This window comes from Pelodiscus sinensis, chromosome 6 (genome assembly GCF_052426305.1).
Source record: "Pelodiscus sinensis isolate ZL-2025 chromosome 6, ASM5242630v1, whole genome shotgun sequence".
Classification (NCBI taxonomy): domain Eukaryota; kingdom Metazoa; phylum Chordata; order Testudines; family Trionychidae; genus Pelodiscus; species Pelodiscus sinensis.
In genome coordinates, this window is record NC_143057.1 from 37681382 (window position 1) to 37702988 (window position 21607).

At 43.0% G+C, this 21607-nt stretch overlaps 1 protein-coding gene across 4 annotated transcripts in view; it reads left to right on the forward strand.

The window, feature by feature from the left end:
• The window catches only part of VPS13A (vacuolar protein sorting 13 homolog A), a 291281-nt gene that overhangs the window by 19816 nt on the left and 249858 nt on the right, over nucleotides 1-21607 (forward strand). For all 4 annotated transcript variants that reach the window (XR_012904696.2, XR_012904698.2, XM_006122479.5 and 1 more), the window contains exons 6-8: nucleotides 2525-2634; nucleotides 2995-3054; nucleotides 18840-18899. Coding sequence is in view for 2 of the 4 variants with exons in the window: in XM_006122479.5 (XP_006122541.3) it covers nucleotides 2525-2634; nucleotides 2995-3054; nucleotides 18840-18899 (230 nt within the window). In the remaining 2 variants the exon portion in view is untranslated. The remainder of the gene's footprint in view (nucleotides 1-2524; nucleotides 2635-2994; nucleotides 3055-18839; nucleotides 18900-21607) is intronic.

A 21607-nucleotide genomic window follows, 5' to 3' on the forward strand; every position in this document is an offset into this window, starting at 1 on the left:
GCTAGATTTTTTTTTAACTCCAAAACTGCCTGATGTTAAACTAATTGAATATGGCTTTTAGCAGATTAGTTTTAGCTATGTGTATTAACATATAAGTTAACTAATGCCCTTAACTAGTAGCTATGAAAATTGATGGCTACTGGCTACTACACATTTTTGTGCAGTATATTTACTTTATTTCCAAAGTTTCTGTGTTTCTTAGAAATATTTATGGTAGAGATAGGTCAACTATTATAGTTGGTATGTCAGTTACGTTATCTGGCTTTCAGGATGCATCTATTGCATAAACTTTCAAAATTAAACATGAATAGATATAAACAGGGCTTTGGAAATACGATTCACTATTTAAAAAAAATTGTTTGCCAAAACACACACGCTTTCTGATATGAAGCCATTTTAATTTTGCCTCCAACAACATAGAATCTCCTTGTATTTTTGTGGCAGTGCCTCTCTAAATCTTAATTCTACAACTTAATAAATGCCTTATTGAAAATTTGAGTGTTGAAAGAGTATACCTAGGACTGGACTTTGAAAGGTATATAGGTACCTAAAGGTGTAGGATGGGTACTAGTAACTTTTGAAAGTCTGTGGGTGTGCCTAACATCTAGAAGAGTGATAGAAATGTAGCCGTGTTAGTCTGGCATAGCTGAAACAAAATACAGGACTATGTAACACTTTAAAGACTAACAAGATGGTTTAATAGATGATGAGCTTTCGTGGGCCAGACCCACTTCCTCAGATCAAATAGTGGAAGAAAATAGTCACAACCATATATACCAGAGGATACAATTAAAAAAAATGAACACACATGAAAAGGACAAATCAAATTTCAGAACAGAAAGGGAATGGGGGGGGGGGGGGAGGTAAATGTCTGTGAGCTAATGATATTAGAGGTGATAATTGGGGAAGCTATCTTTGTAATGGGTAAGATAACTAGATCCTTTATTCAGACCCAGGTGTAAAGTGTCGCATTTTAGCATGAATAACAGTTCAGAGGATTCTCTTTCAAGTGCAGTCTTAAAAGGCTTTTGAAGCAGGATGCAGGTAATTAAGTCGTTGAGACAATGTCCTTTCTGGTTGAAATGGCAAGAAACTGTTTTTTCTTTGTGATCCTGTCCAATATCTGTTTTGTGGGCATTGATCCTTTGGCGAAGTGTCTGAGACGTTTGTCCAATGTACATAGCAGACAGACACTTTCGGCACATGTTCGCATACATTATATTTCTGGATGCGCAGGAATATGTGTTCTTGATCTTATAACTCACTTGGTTAGGTCCAATAATGGTATCAGGAGAGTGAATATGTGGACAAAGCTGGCAACGGGGTTTGTTGCAAGGGAAGGTACCAGGGTTGGTATTAGTGTGGTATGTCCTGTGGTTGTTGGTAAGAATCATCTTGAGGTTTGGTGGTTGTCTATAGCAGACTATGGGTCTGTCTCCCAGAGCCTCTTGGAGTTTAGTATCCTGTTCCAGTATAGGCTTTAGTTTATTGATAATGTGTTGGGCAGGTTTAAGTTGGGGGCTGTAGGTTTTGACAAGTGGTGTTCTATTGTTGGTTTTCTTGGGTCTGTCTTGAAGTAGATGGTTTCTAGGTATTCGTCTGGCTCTTTCAATTTGCTTTTTTTATTTCTCCGGGTGGGTAGTTGAGGCTTATAAATGCTTGGTAGAGATCCTGAAGTTTCTGGTCTCTGTCAGTGGGATTAGAGCAGATGCGGTTGTATTGAAGGGCTTGGCTATAGATGATGGATCATATGGTGTGTTCTGGATGGGAGCTGGAAGCATGTAGATAACTGTATGAGTCAGTGGGTTTTCTGTAGAGAGTGGTGTCTAATTTTCCATTGTTGATTTGTACTGTGGTGTCCAGGAAATGGATCTCTCGTGTAGAATGGTCCAGGCTGAGGTTGATGGTGGAGTGTAGGTTGTTGAAATCTCTGTGGAATGTCTCCAGTGTTTCTTGGCCGTGCGTCCAGATCATAAAGATGTCATCGATGTAGCATAAGTAGAGAAGGGGTAAAAGGGGGCGGGAGTTGAGGAAATGTTGTTCTAGGTCAGCCATAAAGATATTAGCATACTGTGGGGCCATGCGTGTACCCATGGTTGTGCCGCTGATCTGGAGGTATAAGTTGTTCTCAAACTGGAAATAATTGTGGGTGAGAACAAAGTTACATAGGTCTGCTATCAGGTTGGCAGTGGTCTCCTCTGTCTAACATCTAGAAGGATTTTCAAAATCCTGCTGGGTGCCTGTCTGCATTTTCAAATGCCTTTAAAATTCTAGCCCTTAAGCCTGGTGGCTTAAACAGGAAAAGGCCTTAGAAAACAGCGATGTAAAGATTATGAAAGTAAAGTGAAGGGTACTGTTTGATACCACTCCAGAACACTATACCAGGCTTTTATAATTAGGAATAAGTATGCTCCTAACAATGTTGATTCCTGGAGTCTAATAAGTTAGAACATTTATAATATTTAAATTATTTCTCAGTCATAATTTGAGTAAAATATATATTTAAATATTTATTTCAATTTAGATAAAGAAAAAGAAGAAAAACAAGATACCTTTGTAGAAAAATTAGTCACTCAGGTCATCAAAAATCTTCAGGTGAAAATTTCCAACATTCATGTTCGATATGAAGATGATGTAAGTATATATGGAACATTTAGCTCTTGTTTATAATTTTCAGTTATGATGGATAGACCCCAGTTTGTTTCTTTTCTCCTCCTTACACTTTCTACGTTGTGAGGGAACTTTTAACATTCCATCTGTTTTTGTCTTTTCTAAGGATTATGCTGTGTAATAAATTAAATAGCATTGATTGAGATTTCTAAAACTACTAAAATAAGTAAATACAAAAATAAATTTGGAGTTCAAAGTACAGAAAATAAGATTGCATAATTGAGCGGACATTTTCAAGCAATTATTCTCATGTTGCAAGTTTATTATTTTCTTTGCATGAATTCTGATTTTAAGTAATTCTTTTTGTATTTTTCTTCTTATTAGATCACAAATCGAGAGATCCCCCTGTCATTTGGGGTCTCACTTCAGAATCTCAGTTTGCAGGTAATTTAGTTTTATACTTGAAAGTATCCAATAGACTGATTGTGTTATAAGGAATATTAATCTAGTAAATTTAAAGATGGATTTGGTATACTGATATTGTTGCTAATGATATACTTTCCTAGGAAAAAGACCTAGGAGATTGAACTATGCACAATAGCTGTCACTTTATGGAACATGAAATCTAGCATACAGCTGTAAAAGTCATGTAGTGCAGCAGTACTCACTAGAAGGGTTTGAATTCTAAATCTCACCATATTGTACACTAAGGGTATATGTCCACTGCATGTCCCAGCTACCTTGCAGAGTGCTTCTAGCCCGAGCCCACGTGTCTGTACTACAATTAAATAGTCTTCAGTGCCAGCCTGAATCAGTTTGTACACAGGCCAGCTATAGGTTATACGCCAATTGGCCTGTGTAGATCAGTGCTTCTCATATTTGATCATGCTCCCTTCTTTGTATCTGTACAGGCTGAATTACTCTAGTCTGGCACCCTTGAGACCTGACCAGTGCCAAACCAGAGAAATTGCTGGTCCACGGGAGGTCAATATTGTCTAGCAGCAACAACACTTCCACTGCTTACTAGGCTCTTCAAAGGCATTAGGGGGTAAATTAGAGCTAAATAACTGCACAGAACACTGAGAGCCAGGACTGCTGGCTGTAAACAAACTTTGTGGGACTGTGGGAAACTTGGCCACATCCATGTTAAGTGGACATCTGGCTAACTAAAATCATGCTGGATCACAGATGTTTCTGGACCAGAGAATGCTGAATTAGAGAGGTTCAACCTGTAGTAGCTTATGCCCTCTCCTACCATACAAGTACATGTACTGTACTGTTTTTAAAAAATACGCCTATCACTAAATATGAAGAACAGTAAGATATTGATTCATATAGCCCTGTGGGGTTCAACACGCTAGCCACATATGGTGGTTTAGCTGGTTAAGTGTGGCTAGCTTGCCATAGCAGTGGTTACTGCTTCAGAACTGGTTGAACACCATTGATTGAGCTATTTAAGAATACTGTATAGCTCTCTGGCCCAGCTCTCTGCGTTCAGCTCTGAAGGCAGCACCTCCACTAGCAACAGCAGGAAGGGTGATAACTGTTTCTCTCCAGGTATTGTCAGAAGTAAATTAATGTGTCTGATAAATAATTGACATAAACATGCTTTTATTTAAAACTGTTAGATATAGTGCACATATACATATGCAGTAGGTTTAGGACGTTCCAGATATAGTTACCTATAGTCTAAGGTGGTTTCTAGTGATCCCCAGTTGGGCTTCCAGGGGTCCTCTTTCTGCCCAGCTGATGGGGCACTTAAATGTCAACTCCTTCCCTGAAGACAATCTCTTGGATTGTTCTCGGGTATTTATTTTTACCTATCTTTTATAGCTAATTCTAGCACATCACATATCCTATAGTGACTCCTAGTGGATCAACATATAACCTCTATTATATCACCAATTCTCCTAATTTCAACAAATTGTTCATCTCAAAACATTTCTAACAGTATATCAGATCAACATAAAATCAAGGTAGCTATTCACTCACTGTCTTCCATAACTTCTTATCCCATCCTCCCATTCTGATGATAAACTGCAAGTATGCTGCTGTCTGACCATGTCTCTCAAAGGCCAAAGATTATTCTTTGCTGTGTGATACTTGGTTTTCAGCTGCCAATGGCTGAATCTACAAAGTGGCTGACTGTAATATTGTTAAGTTCTGGGGTACATTCAGGAATGACGAATTCTGGGTTAACAGTGATGCTGCTTTCAGATGTAGGACTTGGCTAGCTGCCACCACTTTGCTTTCTCCCCCATCTGCTCCCCCAAGAAAACATCTGGCATTGAGGTTCCATGCTGATATGCATAAAAAATTCTCTAGTATAGCTGGAGTATGTCTTGCACTGTCTGAAGTTGCTTACAACTGGGAGAGCCTACTTCAGGGCAAACTGTCATCAGAAAACAAGTCAGATGCCTCAATTTGGTGGTATGTTCTGTAACTAGATTTCACCAAACCAGTGATCAGCATGAATTCCTGTATCATTGTACTGGTCACATGGTGTGTCAGAACCATAGACTTGCTACCCCAATCAACTTGCTGTGCAGACAAACTGGACTTTGTGATACAAGGACAATTAAACCAAAAATCATACCACAGCAGGTTGCTCCATGAGGCCACTTACCTTAGATCAATTGATGATCTAGATGCTACACCAAAACCAATCTGGTAGCCATTTCTATAGTAAAGTGACTAAAGGTTTGTTAGCTAAGAAAAGGAAATGAGAGTTTTTGAGAGGTTAAAGCAGATAAAACACGTGCACAGGTGAGTTCATTTGTAATTCCAAATGGTTGCAGTGATTTAATAAAAAATATTTTCAGGGTAACTAGAGTGTGTTTGGTAATCTCCACTTTTTATCTGGTTCACTCCCTCTGAGTCCAAATACTCCAAAGATCCAGGATCTTTCCTTGAATCCATACTTACTGCTTCTTCTCACAGAAACAGTGTCAATGTCATTACCCACATGAGTTTTTTCTTTGACAGTGAAAAGTGAGGAATGCATTTTGAGTCTTTGACCTCTGATCATCACACACAATGACCATTTGCTTTGAAATTAGCACTTTAACAGAAAAGTTCTTCATTTGCATTCTACAAGGCTTCTTTCTTTTTTATTATGGGGTATACACAAAGTAAATGTTTGTTCCTACATTATAACAGGATGCAAATAATATACCATTTGTTTTCATGATGCTTTAACTCCAAATAAACTCATATATCTAACAGTCATTTTGATCAATACTAATGCATGAGTGAATTGGCCTTGGACTCTGTCATGAGCTGGCATCTGATCTGCTATCTGTGTATTACTTTTGAATCAGTACTATGTTAATGTATTGTGCATTATGGAAGTTTGTATGTGTCAGCAGGGTCTACATGGGCAAGTTGGAGTGCAACATCCTGTGGCTTTTTAGAATTCACGTCCCTTTAGTGTTCGCTGTATAAGCAAATTCTCTGACTCTACTAGCCCTGAGACCTCAAGTTAGTCATAGGAATTGCCAGTATCCTAAATACAAAGGGTGATAGCTTCTAGAACTCATTTCTCACTGTTCCAGAGGCTGTCTTGTATCTGTACTCCATGTTAATAGATGCATCTTCCAATTTTAGACTCAGATTACAACACTGATATTTTAATTCACTTCTCACTGAAGATTATTGTACCACCAAAAAAAATTGCTACAAAATATGATGCTAGCATTACATTGCAACCACCATATCCTAAGTAGTTACTGCACTTATTAAGAAAAGAAAAAGTGTAAATGGAATTTAATCACGTTAGTCAGATGCTCAGATTTTAAATGATAGAATTGAAGCTGCCACCATTCCAGAATGTACTCTAAAAGAGTGGAGGTGGTGAAAAGTAGTGACTAGATGAAGTTTTTGTGTGTAAAGGAGTGAGAGAAAGTCCTGAGTAGTCTCTTGCCTAAGTCATTAAGTCAAGTGGGAAGTAAGAAAAAAGCTTAGAGAACTCTAAAAATGTTCAGGAATGGAAAAATGGGAATGGTGTGTTTTTGTTTTTCCATAAGCTCTTTTTTATTTATTTTATTTTTGTTTTTCCATATATTTAAAGATGTAGAATCCTAGCAAACCAATCAAACTTTTGAAAATAGGATTAAATATAGTTTCACATACAACCACTGCCCCACACTGAAAAACCTAGCTGTTCTATATTGTTGCGTTGATGACAGACTAACAGGAAGATACGTGGAAAAACAATAAAAAGATGTATTTAGCAGCTCTTTATGTAAAGTCAAAACAAGCCAAAAATAAATTCCCTCCCATTCTTAATTTCTCGGGATGTCTGTTGCAAAAAAGGTATGTTCTCAATTTGAGTTAAAATAGCAATGAAAACAAGGCATTTTGGGTTTTTACTTGTTTTATCAGCTTGAGTTCAATCCCATGTTCCTCTACAACAGTGGTCCCCAAACTTTTTCTGTCATTCCCCTCTCCTTTAATGTAGGACACCTCAGACTCTTTGAAAACAAGCTGAGCCTTCTCTTCAGTCCTGTCGGGGGTAGGAGAGAGCCAGTATCTTTGGATGGTGTTTCTCACTAGTCACCATCCCACAGAATCTGCTAAAAAAAAGTCCAAGATTTATCACTTCCCAAGCCCTGCTCCTTCCAAATCTGTGTGACACTGTGATCTGTATCTGCCAGATGATAGTCTTTTTGCACTGTCTCTACTGATCACACAAATTCAAATCAGATATCAAGTTACTACCTGTCTGCAACTTCTTGGGTGTGTGGTAGCTTGTATTTTTGTCATGTTTCATGCTTGACTGTAGTTGTGTTGCTTCCAAGCCAGTTCAAGTCCATTTATACAAACCCAACAGAGACAGTCTATACTAGGGATGTAATAGTATAGTCGATTAACTGATAAGCGAAAGCGTATAGATTAATGCTATAGATTACATGCATTTCCTTCCCCACCTTTTGCCTGTACATTTTTTAGCTGGCTGGCCAGCAGCCCAGCTCAGTCCCAGATTGCACTGGGTCCTGAACTACCCCCGCTGCAGCTCTGCATTTAAAATGTGTTAGGAGCCAGGCGGGCAGGCAGCCCAGTTCAGTTCCGGTGTATGCCTGGTTTGGGAGCTCAAACCCCTCCCCCCCCCAGGACAGGCGCTGCTTGGGGATTATGGAATAATCGACTAACCAATAAGAATTCATGAGGTTAATCGACTATTCAGCTAACCGATATTTAACATCCCTAGTCTATACATGTTGCTCTCAATCTCCTGTCCCTCAGTCACCAGTCTAGTTGCTCCCCACAGTCATTGAGGTCAGCCTCAGGGAACTCCTGATACTGAGGAGAAGGGAATGTATTCATTCACCATCTAGGGCATTGGCCAGTGTCGGGTCTGCAAGCACTGTTTTGGAACCTTTCTCCCGTCCTTCAGCACAGACATCGGCACCCTCTTCAATGTTGCACCAGTTGGTACTGCAGGCAGGCTTACAACCTGCACCATGACCACAGACACCCTGGCCTACACAATGGTGCCCATGAAACTCTGGGGGTTCCCCCATGGAGCCCCAGGTTACCTGTTTGGTGGCCACATTGGCGGTTCTCTCTGCTTCTCCCTTCTGCCAGCCCTTCTCTGGCATTGGAGTCTGCCAGATCTGCCACTCCTCTGATAAAGAAGCAGCAGTAGACTAGCTCCCAGCAGCAGAAGAGTTAGTCAGGACAGGCCTCATCTTTGTCTCTGGATGAAGCTATGGTGGTCCTACAGGACAACACCATGGCCCACCAGGACTTTTTTTAAAAGCCTGGCCTCTAACCTGAACCTCCAAGCAGAGGAGCTAGAAGAATCAACTGACACTCCTTTTGGAATGCTAGGACAGGTTGCCCTGGCTAGGATGGTCTTACCCTTACACAGTAGTCGCCAAGATTGCCAATGCTCTTTGGCAAACACCTTCCTCATTCTCCCAAATTCCAAAAGGAGCCAACCGTAAGTACTTCATCCTTTTGAAAGGGCACAGTACTTATGCATTCTCACATGACACTCAGTTGGCTCGTTGTGGAAGCAGTTAACTACCATGAACAACAAGGCTAGCTCGCTGCAACCCTGAGAAATAAAAACTCCAATGATTTGATCTCATTGGTTGCAAGCTTTATTCCTCCTCCAGTTTCAGATCAGGTGGCAAATGATCAGGCCCTCATTGCCGACTAGAACTTGACAGACAATGCCAAAGTTTGAGGTATCCCTGCTGAAGGCCCCTAGGAAGAAGTTTCAGGCCAACACCAATGAAGGCATGTCAGCAGCCAGAGTCACACTGTAAGCAGCATCTGATGCATCAGACTCTGCAGTGCGATCAGTGGTGTCCACTGTGTCCATGTACTCAGCAGCATGGTTACTCCTGTTGGGGTTGTTCTGTGAGCCCAGCAGTCTATCCAGGACCTCCCATTTGACAGGGCTGCCCTGTTTGCAGGACACACAGACATAGAGCTACAAAGGCTTAAAGACTCCTGTACCACCTGAAAGATCTTAGGTTGTATGTCCCAGGTCCTGAGATAAATTGAAGCCCAAACCTTCCCAGCCCACTGGGTTTTACCCCTGAAAGGACTCATCTTAGGGGAAGCCTAAGCCCTGGAGGAGGAGGCCGAGTGGACAGTCACAACCCTCCTCCCAGTCAACCTCATGTTGCCCCAGGACTACCAGAAAACACCTCTTTTGAGGGTGCACCTGAGGATGATATACCTCTTAGATTACCGGATTATTTTCCTCCTGCTTATGCCCCTTCTTCCCAGCCTGGTGCTCTATTATGGCGGACTGTTGGATTCTCAGTATGGTGTAGCATAGCTATACTCTCCAGCTCTCCTCTACCCTTCCTTCCCATCCTCCTTCCCTGTTGCTCTTCTGGGATCCTCCTCATGAGAAATTGCTCTTGAAAGAGGTAAGGGTTGCTTCGGATGAGTTTGGTGGACAAAGTTTCACCCCCACTACAGAAAGTTGGGCTATTACTCCTGGTACTTTCTAATCCCAAAAAAGGTCAAATGGGGCCTTTGCCCCATTTTGGACCTGCAAAAACTGAACTACTACCTAGTGAGGTTCAAGGTCTGCATGGTCTCCCTGACTTCTATCATCCCCTCCCTGCATCCTGGGGATTGACATGCTGTCCTCCACTTCAATGATGCATATTTCTATATCACAGTCTTCGAGGGGCACAAATGCTTCTTTTGATTGACAGTAGGTGTGAACCATTTCTAATTCATGTCTCTCCTTTTGCTTTGGCTATGGGTCTCGGGGTTCACAAAGATGGTAGCAGCTTACCTGAAATGCCAGAGGGTCCAGGTTTCTCCATATCTGGATGATTGTCTCATCAGTGGTCTCTGAAATCAAGGTCCAAGAGGACATCAGTATTCTGCTGAGCATGTGCCAGTATCTAGGCCTCCTAATAACAAAAAGTCCACATTAGTCCCAGTGCAGAGAATCAAATTCATTGGAGCAGAGCTGGATTCAACTTTGGCCAGGGTATTGCTGCCTCAAGACAGGTTCCTGATGCTGGCAAGCCTCATAGCGGGAGGTCTGACCACATGCAAAGTCTGCCTCTGCATTCTAGGCCACATGGCGGCATGCAATTACATGGTGCACTTTGCCAAACTTAGGATGCACTCCCTACAGCAGTGGCTAGCATCAGATACTCATCTGCCAGATATCTTCTGGATCTGGTAGTGACTATTCTGGCAGAGATCCTCTAGTCCCTGTCCATGACTGTGCAAAAGAATGTCATGATGGGCATACCCTTTCAGATGGCATGGCATTCCATCAAGCTGGCATCTGATGCCTCAGATCAGAGCTGGGGTGCCCATGTGGCATGCTTCAAATGCAGGGAGAGTGGTCTCTGGATGACGCAACGCTTCATATAAATGTCAGGGAGCTCAGAGAGTGCAGAGGGTATGCAAAGTCTTCCTCATTTATTTGTCAGGGCAGAGTGGTTTGAGTCCTCATGGGCAATACAGCTACGATGTCCTACATCAACAGATAGGGAAAGGTCTGGCTCTGGGATTTTTGAGTTCACCATGACATATCTTTGGAGGCTTGAAACCTCCCCAAACTTGGAACACGCACATCTGAGCATGGAATGAAGGATGTCCTCTTAGAAAGTTAAGTCATTCACCAGGCAAAATTACTTCAGTAAAATGGACCCAGTTCTCAATGTGGGCCAGTAAGAAGGGCATTAAACCTCTTGAGAGCCTGCTGCAAATGATCTTAGATTATCTTCTGTGTCCGAAGCATGAAGATCTCGCACTTGCTTCAATCAAGGTGCACTTGGCCACAATCTCAGCCTTTCTTCTACCGATTCAAGGCCAGTTAGGGTTTTCTCAGAACATGACAGCCAGATTCTTGAAAAACTTTGAGAAGGTCTTACTGCAGGTTCAAAACCACCTGCCCCAATGGTAGTTTAATTTTGTCCTTGCCAGGTTGATGGGGCCTCCCTTCAGGCCAGTGGCTGCTTCCTCTGTTTCACATCTTTCTTCCAATGTAGCCTTTTTTGGTGGTGATTACATCTGTTAGGAAGGTGTCTGAGCTCCATGCCTTGATGATGCACTACTTTATACTGCCTTCTTCAGAGATAAGGTGCAACCCCACCTGGCCTTCCTACCCAAGGTGTTCTCCATTTCCCACATGAGTCAGAACATTTTTCTCCCAGTCTTTTACCCCATATTGTGCATGAACAATGAGGAGAGGTGCCGTCATGCTTTGGACATGAGGTAAAGAGCAAGCACCCTCCTAAAGTGCACAAGGTCTTGTCCTAAATCATTTCAGCTATTCATGGGCTATTCTCTGGGAATGAAGAGCTTTGTAGTGTCCTCGCAGAAACTCTCCAAGTGGATTAGCTCCAGCATCAAGATGTGTTATAAATTGGCAGGGCTGCAACTGCCCCTGTTGGTGAGGGCACTCTGCCAGTGTATAAGCCTCTTCCATGGCCTTCCTAGCTCACATTTCAATTCGAGATCTGCAAGGCTGTGATGTGGTCTTCTGTTCATACATTCACAACTCATTACATCATCACATAGCAGGCAAGAGCTGATGCTGGGTTTGGCAGTGCTGTGTCGCTTTCAGCATGTCCTTAAACTCCTGTGCACCTCTGCAAATACTGCTCGGAGTCCCCTACGGTGAATGGATATAAGCAAGCCGTCGTGTGGTTTGATTTTTAGATACGAGAGGAGCCAGTAAAATACCTCAGATAAACTCTCTTTAACTTTATTGTGCACAGAATAGTAAAGTAAAAAGCAATACAAGGTTTCTCAGATCTATTTCAATACACAGGATATTTAGCATAGACAATATAATAACACCTACACCTAGAACAATACACACTATACTTGATTTTAAGAATATGAAAGTACATGTACTTATTTCTATAAATCACATGGCATTCCAATGCTGTTACCCTTACAATTGTCAGATGGGAGGTCGTGGCCTCTTTCTTTTCCCACGCACAAAGGTGTCTACAATGCACCGGGCAGTAGGAACTGGTTCATTTGCCTGTTGCAGTGAATACGGTAATGGGAACACCTTACCCAATCCTTCGCACTGATTAGGTTTTCTATCCCATATTTATACTCAACTTGGTCATTCTAATATCTACCAATCAACTACATATTGTGTAAGATACCTACTATGCCAATATTTAGGGTGCATTTTGCTACTTAGAATATTGCAAAAGCACTTAAGTTTCTTTTCAGCTGTCTCTGGAATTTTTCTCTTATAAAAAATGGGATGTACTAGTACCAGGTTGTTTCTAGTAGTCTTTGCCTGGTCTGACAGAACTGTACAATTTCTGCATGATTGTGCAAGCATTCCTGACTCTCAAAGCTCCCCCCACTTTCGGACTGGCCTGCGTGTGTATGTGCACCAGACTTGAGACAGGCCTAGGGTTTGCTTTGGTAGAGATCCATACTTTTGATGAGGCCTAACAATGCAGACATTGTTCAGGTCACTGGAGGCCAGTCCAGGCTCCCCTACACAAGCACTCAAAGGGACAGTTAACTGGTATTCTTTGAGATGTGTTGCTCATGTTCATTCAACATCCCTCCCTCTTGCCTCTCTGATGTAATTCCCAGCAAGAAGGAACTGAGGGGAGAAGGGTTTGTTTGGAAGATAAGGTGATAAGTAACAGTCAGCATGGATTTGTCAAGAACAAATCATGTCACGCCAACCATATAGCTTCCATGCTTATGATTCTGTGATGGGGTCCCTGTGTGCAGTCTGGGACACTAGGATTGCTAGGCCTCTTTTAACTCTAACACTAAAGCCTGGACTGTCTCATTATTTCTTTTCTGGGGAGACCAGACAGCATACACTACATTTACACAGAGCTATATAATTTTCTGTTTCTAGAATGAAGCAATTTCCTGTATCATTCAGACTTTTTGTGGCTATAGGTGGCAAATTTAAGAATCAGACTGTTGCCTCTTGGAGGCCTTTAAAGTGTGTTTCAGATTGTACTAAGGTATCCTATACACCGAATAAACTACCATTTTCTTCAGGCGTTAGGGCACATTATACTACAGCTCAGGTGACACTGGGAGCTTATTATAGTAAAGCACTTAGTTCTGAGATTGTGTAGGAGAGCTACTTGAAGTTCTAGTCTTATGTTTACCAGTTGCTACTCCATTGTGACAGCTCCCAAATTCATGTGTGTGTTTTCCAGGGCTTTCTTACAGTTATTTACGTAGGACTATAACAGGCATCTTCTTCAGAGGTAACTGCTAGTTAGGCACCTGTGGTGGGATCTCTAAAAATAAATGTCTGAGGAAGAGAGTTTGATTACCTTATAGTAATTGGGCTACTTCTAGATTCTTTTTCCCACAAGGATCCCCCACTAATCCTCCTTCCCCATGGATGAATAGTCCTTTACTTGGATGCTCTGTATTCATGAAGGAACTGACCAGTGATTGGGACTAATTTACCTGTTCAGGGGCCTGAAGGCATAAAGGGCGGCATGTGCATAGCCTCAACAGACGTTGCCAGCTCATCAATTGCAAACTCATGCATGTGGGGTGCACACTTTCATTGGGATCTGGGTAGGTAAAAAGAACTTCAGTTTCTCTAAGGGAAATAATCTCTTTTTTTGAGTGCCTGTGATTTCATATCTATGGTATTTGGCATCTCTGGCATTAAGCTATGAACCTGCATAGAAGAGATGCTTGTTGGCAAATGTAGATTGCTGTCATACTTTGGATCACATCATTTGGCTCTGTCTTTGTAAGAGAGCATCTCTCCTGATCACCTTGGTTTCTTGTCTACTACAGAAAGACAGTACCACCTATGTCTGCAAACTTGTTATTGCATATTTTCATCCAGTTTCTTGTTATAGTTAGTTATATAGGTTAGAGTTATCTGTGTTATTTCTCAGGCCTACGTTAGGACCTGAACCTCACAGAATGTTGAAAAGATGCATGTCTGGTTCAGTTATATTTCCTAGGACAGATGTCCATGTTAGGTTCGTGGTGTGCATAGCTCAGTGCATGGTCTGCTGCTGCAACTTCACTCTTCAGATGAGGAGGAATACACAGTGAGGCCGCAATCACACTTGGTCTTGTCTACACAAACATTTAATTTTCAACAAGGTGATGTGTGTAAATTACCTCACATTAGTCTGTGTGCTAACTGTCCGTGTGGATCTTTCTGACATGCACTAACATGCGCTTTGATTTACTATTTGGTTTGAAATAGGCCTACAGTGAATGCCGAGAGGATGTAAACTTGAAGTACTTGGGCCTGGTCTACACTGGGAGCTTAGGCTGATTTTTCTAAACAATGAGTCCATACCATTGGACATGAAGGGCTGTTAAAGTTGATTTCTGTACTTCTGCTTTCACGAGGAGTAGCTGCTAAATTCAACCTTGCATGGTTGACTTTGAGGTAGTGCAGATGCAGTGCTTTGAAAGTTGACATTCTTAGTCTCCAGGAGAGACCCTGCAGTGACTGCTCTGGCCACAACTTTCAACACTCTTGCTCTACAGGTGAACAGGAAAAGCCCTGGGAAAATTTGATTTTCTTTTCCTGTTGGTCAGCATGGTGAGCAGACCTCAGTGCAGGCAGCAGACCTGAGCAGCACACCTGCCCATGAGCTCCATGAATTCCTAGGGTTGCAGATGAGCACCACCAGGGTGTATGCAGGGGATCCTGGACCTCATTGCTGTGTGAGGAGAGGAATCTGTTCTCGCAGAACTATGAACTTGTAAAGGAAATGCAGATATCTATGCTAAGATCACAAAGAATGGAGAGAGGATATGCTAGGGACATGCAGCAATGCCGAGTGAAAATAAAAGGAGCTGAGGCGGTTGTACTGAAAGATACAGTAGGCATATGGTTTGTCTGGAGCATCATTACAAACATGCCACTTCTGTGAGCAGCTCCATGCGATCCTTTTGGGCGGGAGGACCTAACCAGCTTCCCTAGCCAGTCTGGGGAAGTCTCCCAAGTCTCGGGGCAGTAGCGTGAAGGACATCGAGGAAGAGAATGGTCAGTAAGCGAATGGGACAACTGATGTCACTGAGAGCCAAGAATTTTTTCTATAACCTTGGTGACAATCTCCCTCCTGCTTCCCAGGATGTCTCCTAGTTGGACACTGATCCTGGGAAAGGCACTTCAGGTGACTTAACCCACATTTAGTAAAATAAAAAAATGTGAAGGCAGTTAGATTTAATCTGTGGCAGTCACTGTGCCTACACAGTAGGGCCGTGGTCACCAACAGGTCGATCGCGATCTACTGGTCGATCGCGAGGCCTCGACCAGTCGCTCGCGAGGCGTCCTGTCTGCCCCGCCCCCATTTCCCTCCCACCCCCAAGAAGCCACGCTATTTACCTCAAGTGAAAATGGAGGTAGTGCCGGCTTCCTGGGGATGGACAGAAGTCCCGCAGCTTAGTGCCATTTCTGGCGATTCTAGAAGTGCGCTAGCTGCTCTGCCGGATGTACTGCGGGAGGGAGCATTGGCTCCCTGCACCGCACAGGAGGGGTGAGTCAGCCCCATGGGAGGTGTGCAGGGGGGTTGGCCCTGGGGCAGGCGTGTGCATGGGGCTTCCCTGCATGGGGGGATTGGTGCTGGGACAGGCGCGCACGGGGCTTTCCTGCACGGGGGGGAGGGTTGGCCCCCTGGGCAGGCGTGCGCACGTGTGGGGGGGGTTGGCACCGGGGCAAGCAGGTGGGGCTTCCCTGCGCCGGGGGTGGGGAATAGGTCGCCCCCTCTGGGAAGGCGCGCGCAGGCCTTCCCTGAATGGGGGATTGGCCCCGGGGCAGGCGCGCGCATGCGGGATTTCCCTGTGTGGGTGGGGGGGATTGGCCCCCTGGGCAGGCGCGCCCGCGTGGGGCTTCCCTGCGTGGGGGAGGTTTGGCCCCGGGGCTTCCCTGCTTGGGGGGGAGGGGGCTTCCCTGGGGGTGGAGGGGAGAATCCTGGGAGGAGGGAGATGCAGGGGACTCTCCCCCTCCCACTCCGCGGTCCCCACTTCCCGAACTCTGTCCCCACTGGCACCCTGTCCTCAGCTGCAGAAACCTGTCCTCTGCCTTCCCAGCACCCTGTTCCCTCTCCCCTGCCCCCAGCCCCCGAACTCTGTCCCCACAAAATGTATAATTATAAATGCTTCATTTTAGATTTAAATAGCATGAATAAAAACCAGACCATTTATTTCATAACTATAAACACGTGATTTTAATTTTATGTATCGCATAATTTAAAAATAAGCTGTTTATCAGAGTGTAAGTAAGGGCTGGGGATAGCAAGTGATGGACAGTAGGAGAATAGAGAGGGTGGGGTGGTAGATCTTCACCTGCTCTGAGATTTAAAAAGTGATCTTGGGTGTAAAAAGGTTGGAGACCACTGTAGTAGGGCATCCCCAGCTGGAGAGGGAGTGGGAATGCTCCCTGCATATTTCCATAAAGCTCTCATACAGGAACTCTTTCATCCTTCTTGCATGGTTTCTGGAAAGGCCCATCTTATTCTGTCCTCCATGGTAGGACATCTTTTCACATCAAGCCAGCAGTAAGTGGTCTGGCATCATTGCAGCAAAAGGTGCAGGTTTCTGGCCACATTGAGTCAGCATCTGCTCCCTGTCTGGGTGATTTGGAGAAGACTGATATTCTGCATGGCAACGTAGATTAAGAAGTTTTAGCTATTAGCTGATGTCTCTCCAGCAAACATTAGTTTGCTCATCCTCAGTGAAGCATGGCTTGAACCCTGGCCCTGACCTGCCACCACACCTGAACCTGCTTCCGCCCACCTGGTCCGGATAGAAGAGAAAGTTGCATTCTCCGAGCAAATGTGGGTGCTGGACACACGGGCACTATGTAGGCTCCTGTCTGCTGCCATGCCTGGATCCTCTCTTTCCTCCTGTCTACAGGCTGTCCTGCCCTGCCCTGTTCCTTACCATGCTTGCCACCAAACTGAGTCTAGCTGCTCCCCGAAGACTCTTTGCACTTGCTGCGTATTGGCTGTTAAAAGCTTAACTGTGGCCTTGTACAGTGGCCCTATTGTCTTTAGACAGACCTTCATTTTATTCTAACAGATTAGGTTTTACACTCTACAGTGTAGCTCCTGTAAAGTCTGTCCTTCACTTTTCATTATGGCAGGAACAACAGTGAGCCTGCTGCGCACTCCCCTGGCTCCACCAGCTGTCCACCTGGCACAAATCCACCAACTTAGGGAGTATGTAACCAAACAGAGGAACCCAATCATGGCAAAGTGCTCCACTATATCCGCCACATTTCCTAGAGTCACTACTCTCCGTAGCAGAAGAGTATTGATTGTCTTGGTTACTTGGATAACAACTGCTCCCACCGTAGATTTCCCCACTATGAATTGATTCCCAACTGATCGGTAATTGTCTGATATTGCAGACTTCCACAGGGCAATTACCACTCGTTTCTCCACTGTCAGAGTGGGTCTCATTCTGGTATTCTTGATCTTCATCATGTGGGAAAGCAGTTCTCAAACTTCCATAAAGTGGCCTTGCTCATTTGGAAGTTATTCAACCACTGTTGATCATCTCATACCTACATAAAAATGCTGCCCCACCAGTCTGCTTGTGAGACATTACCAGAACCATCATTCCCCTGTGTCCAGAAGATTGAATGTCAGTGACATTTGCAATTTGCTCAACTCAAGTGCTTCTCAGAGTATGTTCATGGCCTCCAGAGATTCTTCTTCATTCTAGCAGACCCTGGATAGGCTCTGGACATACTCCTGCATTAGGTGCGCTAAGGTTAACATCATCAACATCATGCTTTGATGCTCAACAGGATCGATGATGTGTTCCATGCTTATGCCGCTATGATGTCTGCGCAGACAACCAAGGCAAAAAAGAGTGTGAAAAGACTGTTTGCTCTTGGTCTTAAGTGGAGGTCGAGGGAGGAAATGAGTGCAGTATGGGGTGTGGATAATGGGTACCTAGAACCTCCCTCTGCACAGTTTTGGTCCCAGTGTGCGTTGGGAGCATAACCCAGAATGCAAAGGGGTGCAAGTGCTGTGGGATAGCTACCTCCAGGTGCATCACTCTCATAGTTGATGGTAGCCAACTAACTAGGGATGCCCTGCTTTGAACTGTTTTGAATTCTTGCACACTGGGGGGGCATGCACCCTTGACTTTACAAAATCTAGTGCTTACAAAGTCAACCTTAATCAATTCAACCTTATCTCATAGTGTGGACATGTCCTTAGGAAAAACACGCACTCCAGTGAAGTGAAGAGAAGGTATTATTGCTTCACTCGTGGCAGATGCTGTTTTTGTTCTGAGAGCCCACTTAATATGGCATGGTGTGCTGTCTATTGAGTTGCTTTTATTAATCAGCTGCTATAGATCATAAAAGTGAAGTTTCCATGTGAATATTGTTTAATTTCCTGCGGGACAATGCTTAATGAATTGAAATCAGTATGCTAACGTAAATGGCGTTTTTTGGGGGGTGGGGGGGTCTGTCAGACACTTAAAAATAATTAATCGTGCAGTTAGACAATAATAGAATGACATTTATTTAAATGTTTTGACTTTTTTTAATACTTTCAAATATGTTGATTCCAGTTACAATATAGAATACAAAGTGTGTTCAGAAAGAATTCCAGTCATGGGCACCATTGTATGAGATTCTGTACAAATAGCTCTAAAAGCCAGCCCATGTCCATTAACTTCAGGGGTTATTGAGCTAGGCCCATACAGTGTTTTCCCTTTTGTTGTGTGATCTGTTAGACTCTGTGATTTGATTGTACTAAGTCTAAACCTTTTTTCCTTTTTAGACCTCAGATCAAAATTGGAATCCATGTTTACATGATGAAGCTACCAAGTTGTTCTATAAGGTAAAATATAGACAGTGGCTGCCTAAGTTCCCTGTAAGCTACACGGCTACACAACTGTTTTCTGAGCTCTGCTCATAAGTTCAAAGCTCCCGTGAAGGCAAAGAGCTCAACTGACCAGCAGAGGGGGAAGGGCTTTGTCTCACTGAGCAAGCAGCAAAATGGGGCCGCTCTGTGCTAGAAATGGAGTAGCTCTCAGAGCAAATAATAAAAAGCGAGATAATGAGACAATAAGTGACTGTGGGGAGTGGGTGGTTGGCTGAGGTGGAGTCAGAGGGGAGGGGAGTTTGGAGAATCCCATCTGTGCAAGGAGAGAGGAGCAGGAACTCTGCGCACTCAAGCCTCCTGGGAAGGCAGATAAGGGGCTGACTGCATGGGGTGTGTCAAGATATTTGCATGATTACATTTCAAACAAAGTTTACATCGGTGTTAATGTCTTACAATAAGCAAGAAAAATATTCTTTTTAACAGAATTTTTTTGGAGTGTTGCAGATATCTCAAACTCTGGTCTTAATGATTTTTTTTTTTAGATCCTTTGTTACTAATTAATACATAGTATGTTGTATGGCATTAAGGCTAGATCTTTGCTATGTGGTAGAGTTCTGGCTCTTATGAGTCAGAAGTACCAAGTACTAGGTGTGATGCTAGTTGTTTTGTAGGATGAAACCTTATTTGCCAGTTCTTTGAAACATGTATCTGTCTACAAACCCTGAAACCATGTGTTAATTTGTTCTGGGGCATCTATCTTATCTATCGTCTAACACACATGATTGGAATATTGCTGTAGAAGGATACAGATTACTCAGGAAAGATAGATGGGGAAAGCAGGGAGGAGGTATTGCCTTATATATTAAAAATGTATACACTTGGACTCAGGTGGAGATGGACATAGGAGAAAGACTTGTTGAGAGTCTCTGGGTTAGGTTAAAAGGGGTAAGAAACAAGGGTGATGTCATGTTAGGATTCTGCTACAGACCATCTACACAGGTAGAAGAGGTGGATGAGGCATTTTTTTTAAACAACTAACAAAATCATCCAATGTACAGAATTTCGTGGTGATGGGGTGCTTCAGTTATCCAGACATATGTTGGGAAACTAACACAGCGGGGCACAGATTATCCAATAAGTTCCTGGACTACACTGGAGACAGTTTTTTATTTCAGAAGGTTGAGTGTGCTACTGGGGGAAGCTGTTCTAGATTTGATTTTAACGAATAGGGGGGAACTGGTTGAGAATTTGAAAGTGAAAAGCAGCTTGGATGAAAGTGATCATGAAATCATAGAGTTCATGATTCTAAGGAATGGTAGAAGGGAGGAAGAACAGCAAAATAATGACAGTGGATTTCAGGAAGGCATATTTTAATAAACTCCGAGAGCTGGTGGGTAAGGTCCCATGAGAAGCAAGACTAAGAGGGAAAACAACTGGAGAGTTGGCAGTTTTTCAAAGGGACATTAAGGGCCCAAAAGCAAACTATTCTACATTGTCCTGCATTTTGCTTCAACTACCCCAGACTAACACGGCTACATTTCTATCACTATTCTACATGATCTAAAAATAAAAAAGGAGTCATATAAAAAGTGGAAACCAGGACAGATTACAAAGGAAGAATGTAAGCAAACAGTACAGGTATGCAGGGACAAAATTAGAAAAGCAAAGGGACAAAACAAGCTCAAACTAGCTAGAGATATAAAGAGAATTCTATAAACAAGAAGACATTCTATAAATATATTAGAAGCAAGAATAAGTATAAGGACAGGATAGGCCCACTGCTTAGTGAAGAGGGAGAAACAATAACAGGAAACTTGGAAATGGCAGAGATGCTGAATGACTTCTTTGTTTAGGTCTTCGCCAAGAAGTCCGATGATGAAGGAATGCCTAACATAGTGAATGCTAGTGGGAATGGGGTAGGTGTAGAAGATAAAACAAACAAAAAAAGTTAAAAATTACTTAGGTTAGATGTCTGCAAGTCACCAGGGCCTGATGAATTGCATCCTAGAATACTCAAGGAGCTGTTAGAGGAGGTATCTGAGCCGTTAGCTATCATCTTTGAAAAATCATGGAAGATGGGAGAGATTCTGGAAGACTGGAAAAGGGCATAAAAAGGGAAATAAGAACAACCAAGGAAATTAAAGACCAGTAAGTTTAACTTCTGTGCTAGGAAAGAGAATAGAGCAAGTAATTAAGGAATTAATCTGCAACTATCTGGAAGAAAATAAGGTGGTAGGCAACAGCCAGCATGGATTTGTAAAGAACAAGTCATGTCAAACCAATCTGATAGCTTTCTTGTGAATAAGGGAGAAGCAGTGGACGTGGTATACCTAGACTTTCGTAAAGCATTTGATACAGTCTTGCATGATCTTCTTATCAATAAAATAGGCAAATATAACTTAGATGGAGCTACTGTAAGGTGGATGCATAACTGGCTGGATAACCGTTCTCAAAGAGTAGTTAATTGACGGTTCACAATCCTGCTGGAAGGGCATAACAAGTGGGGTTCCACAGGGATCTGTTTTGGGACCAGTTCTGTTCAATATCTTCATAAACGATTTAGATATTGGCATTGAGAGTACGCTTATTAAGTTTGCAGAGGATACCAAGCTCGAAGGGGTTGCAACTGCTTTGGACGATAGGGTCATACTTCAAAATGATTTGGAGAAATGGTCTGAGGTAAATTGGATGAAGTTTAATAAGGACAAATGCAAAGTACTCCA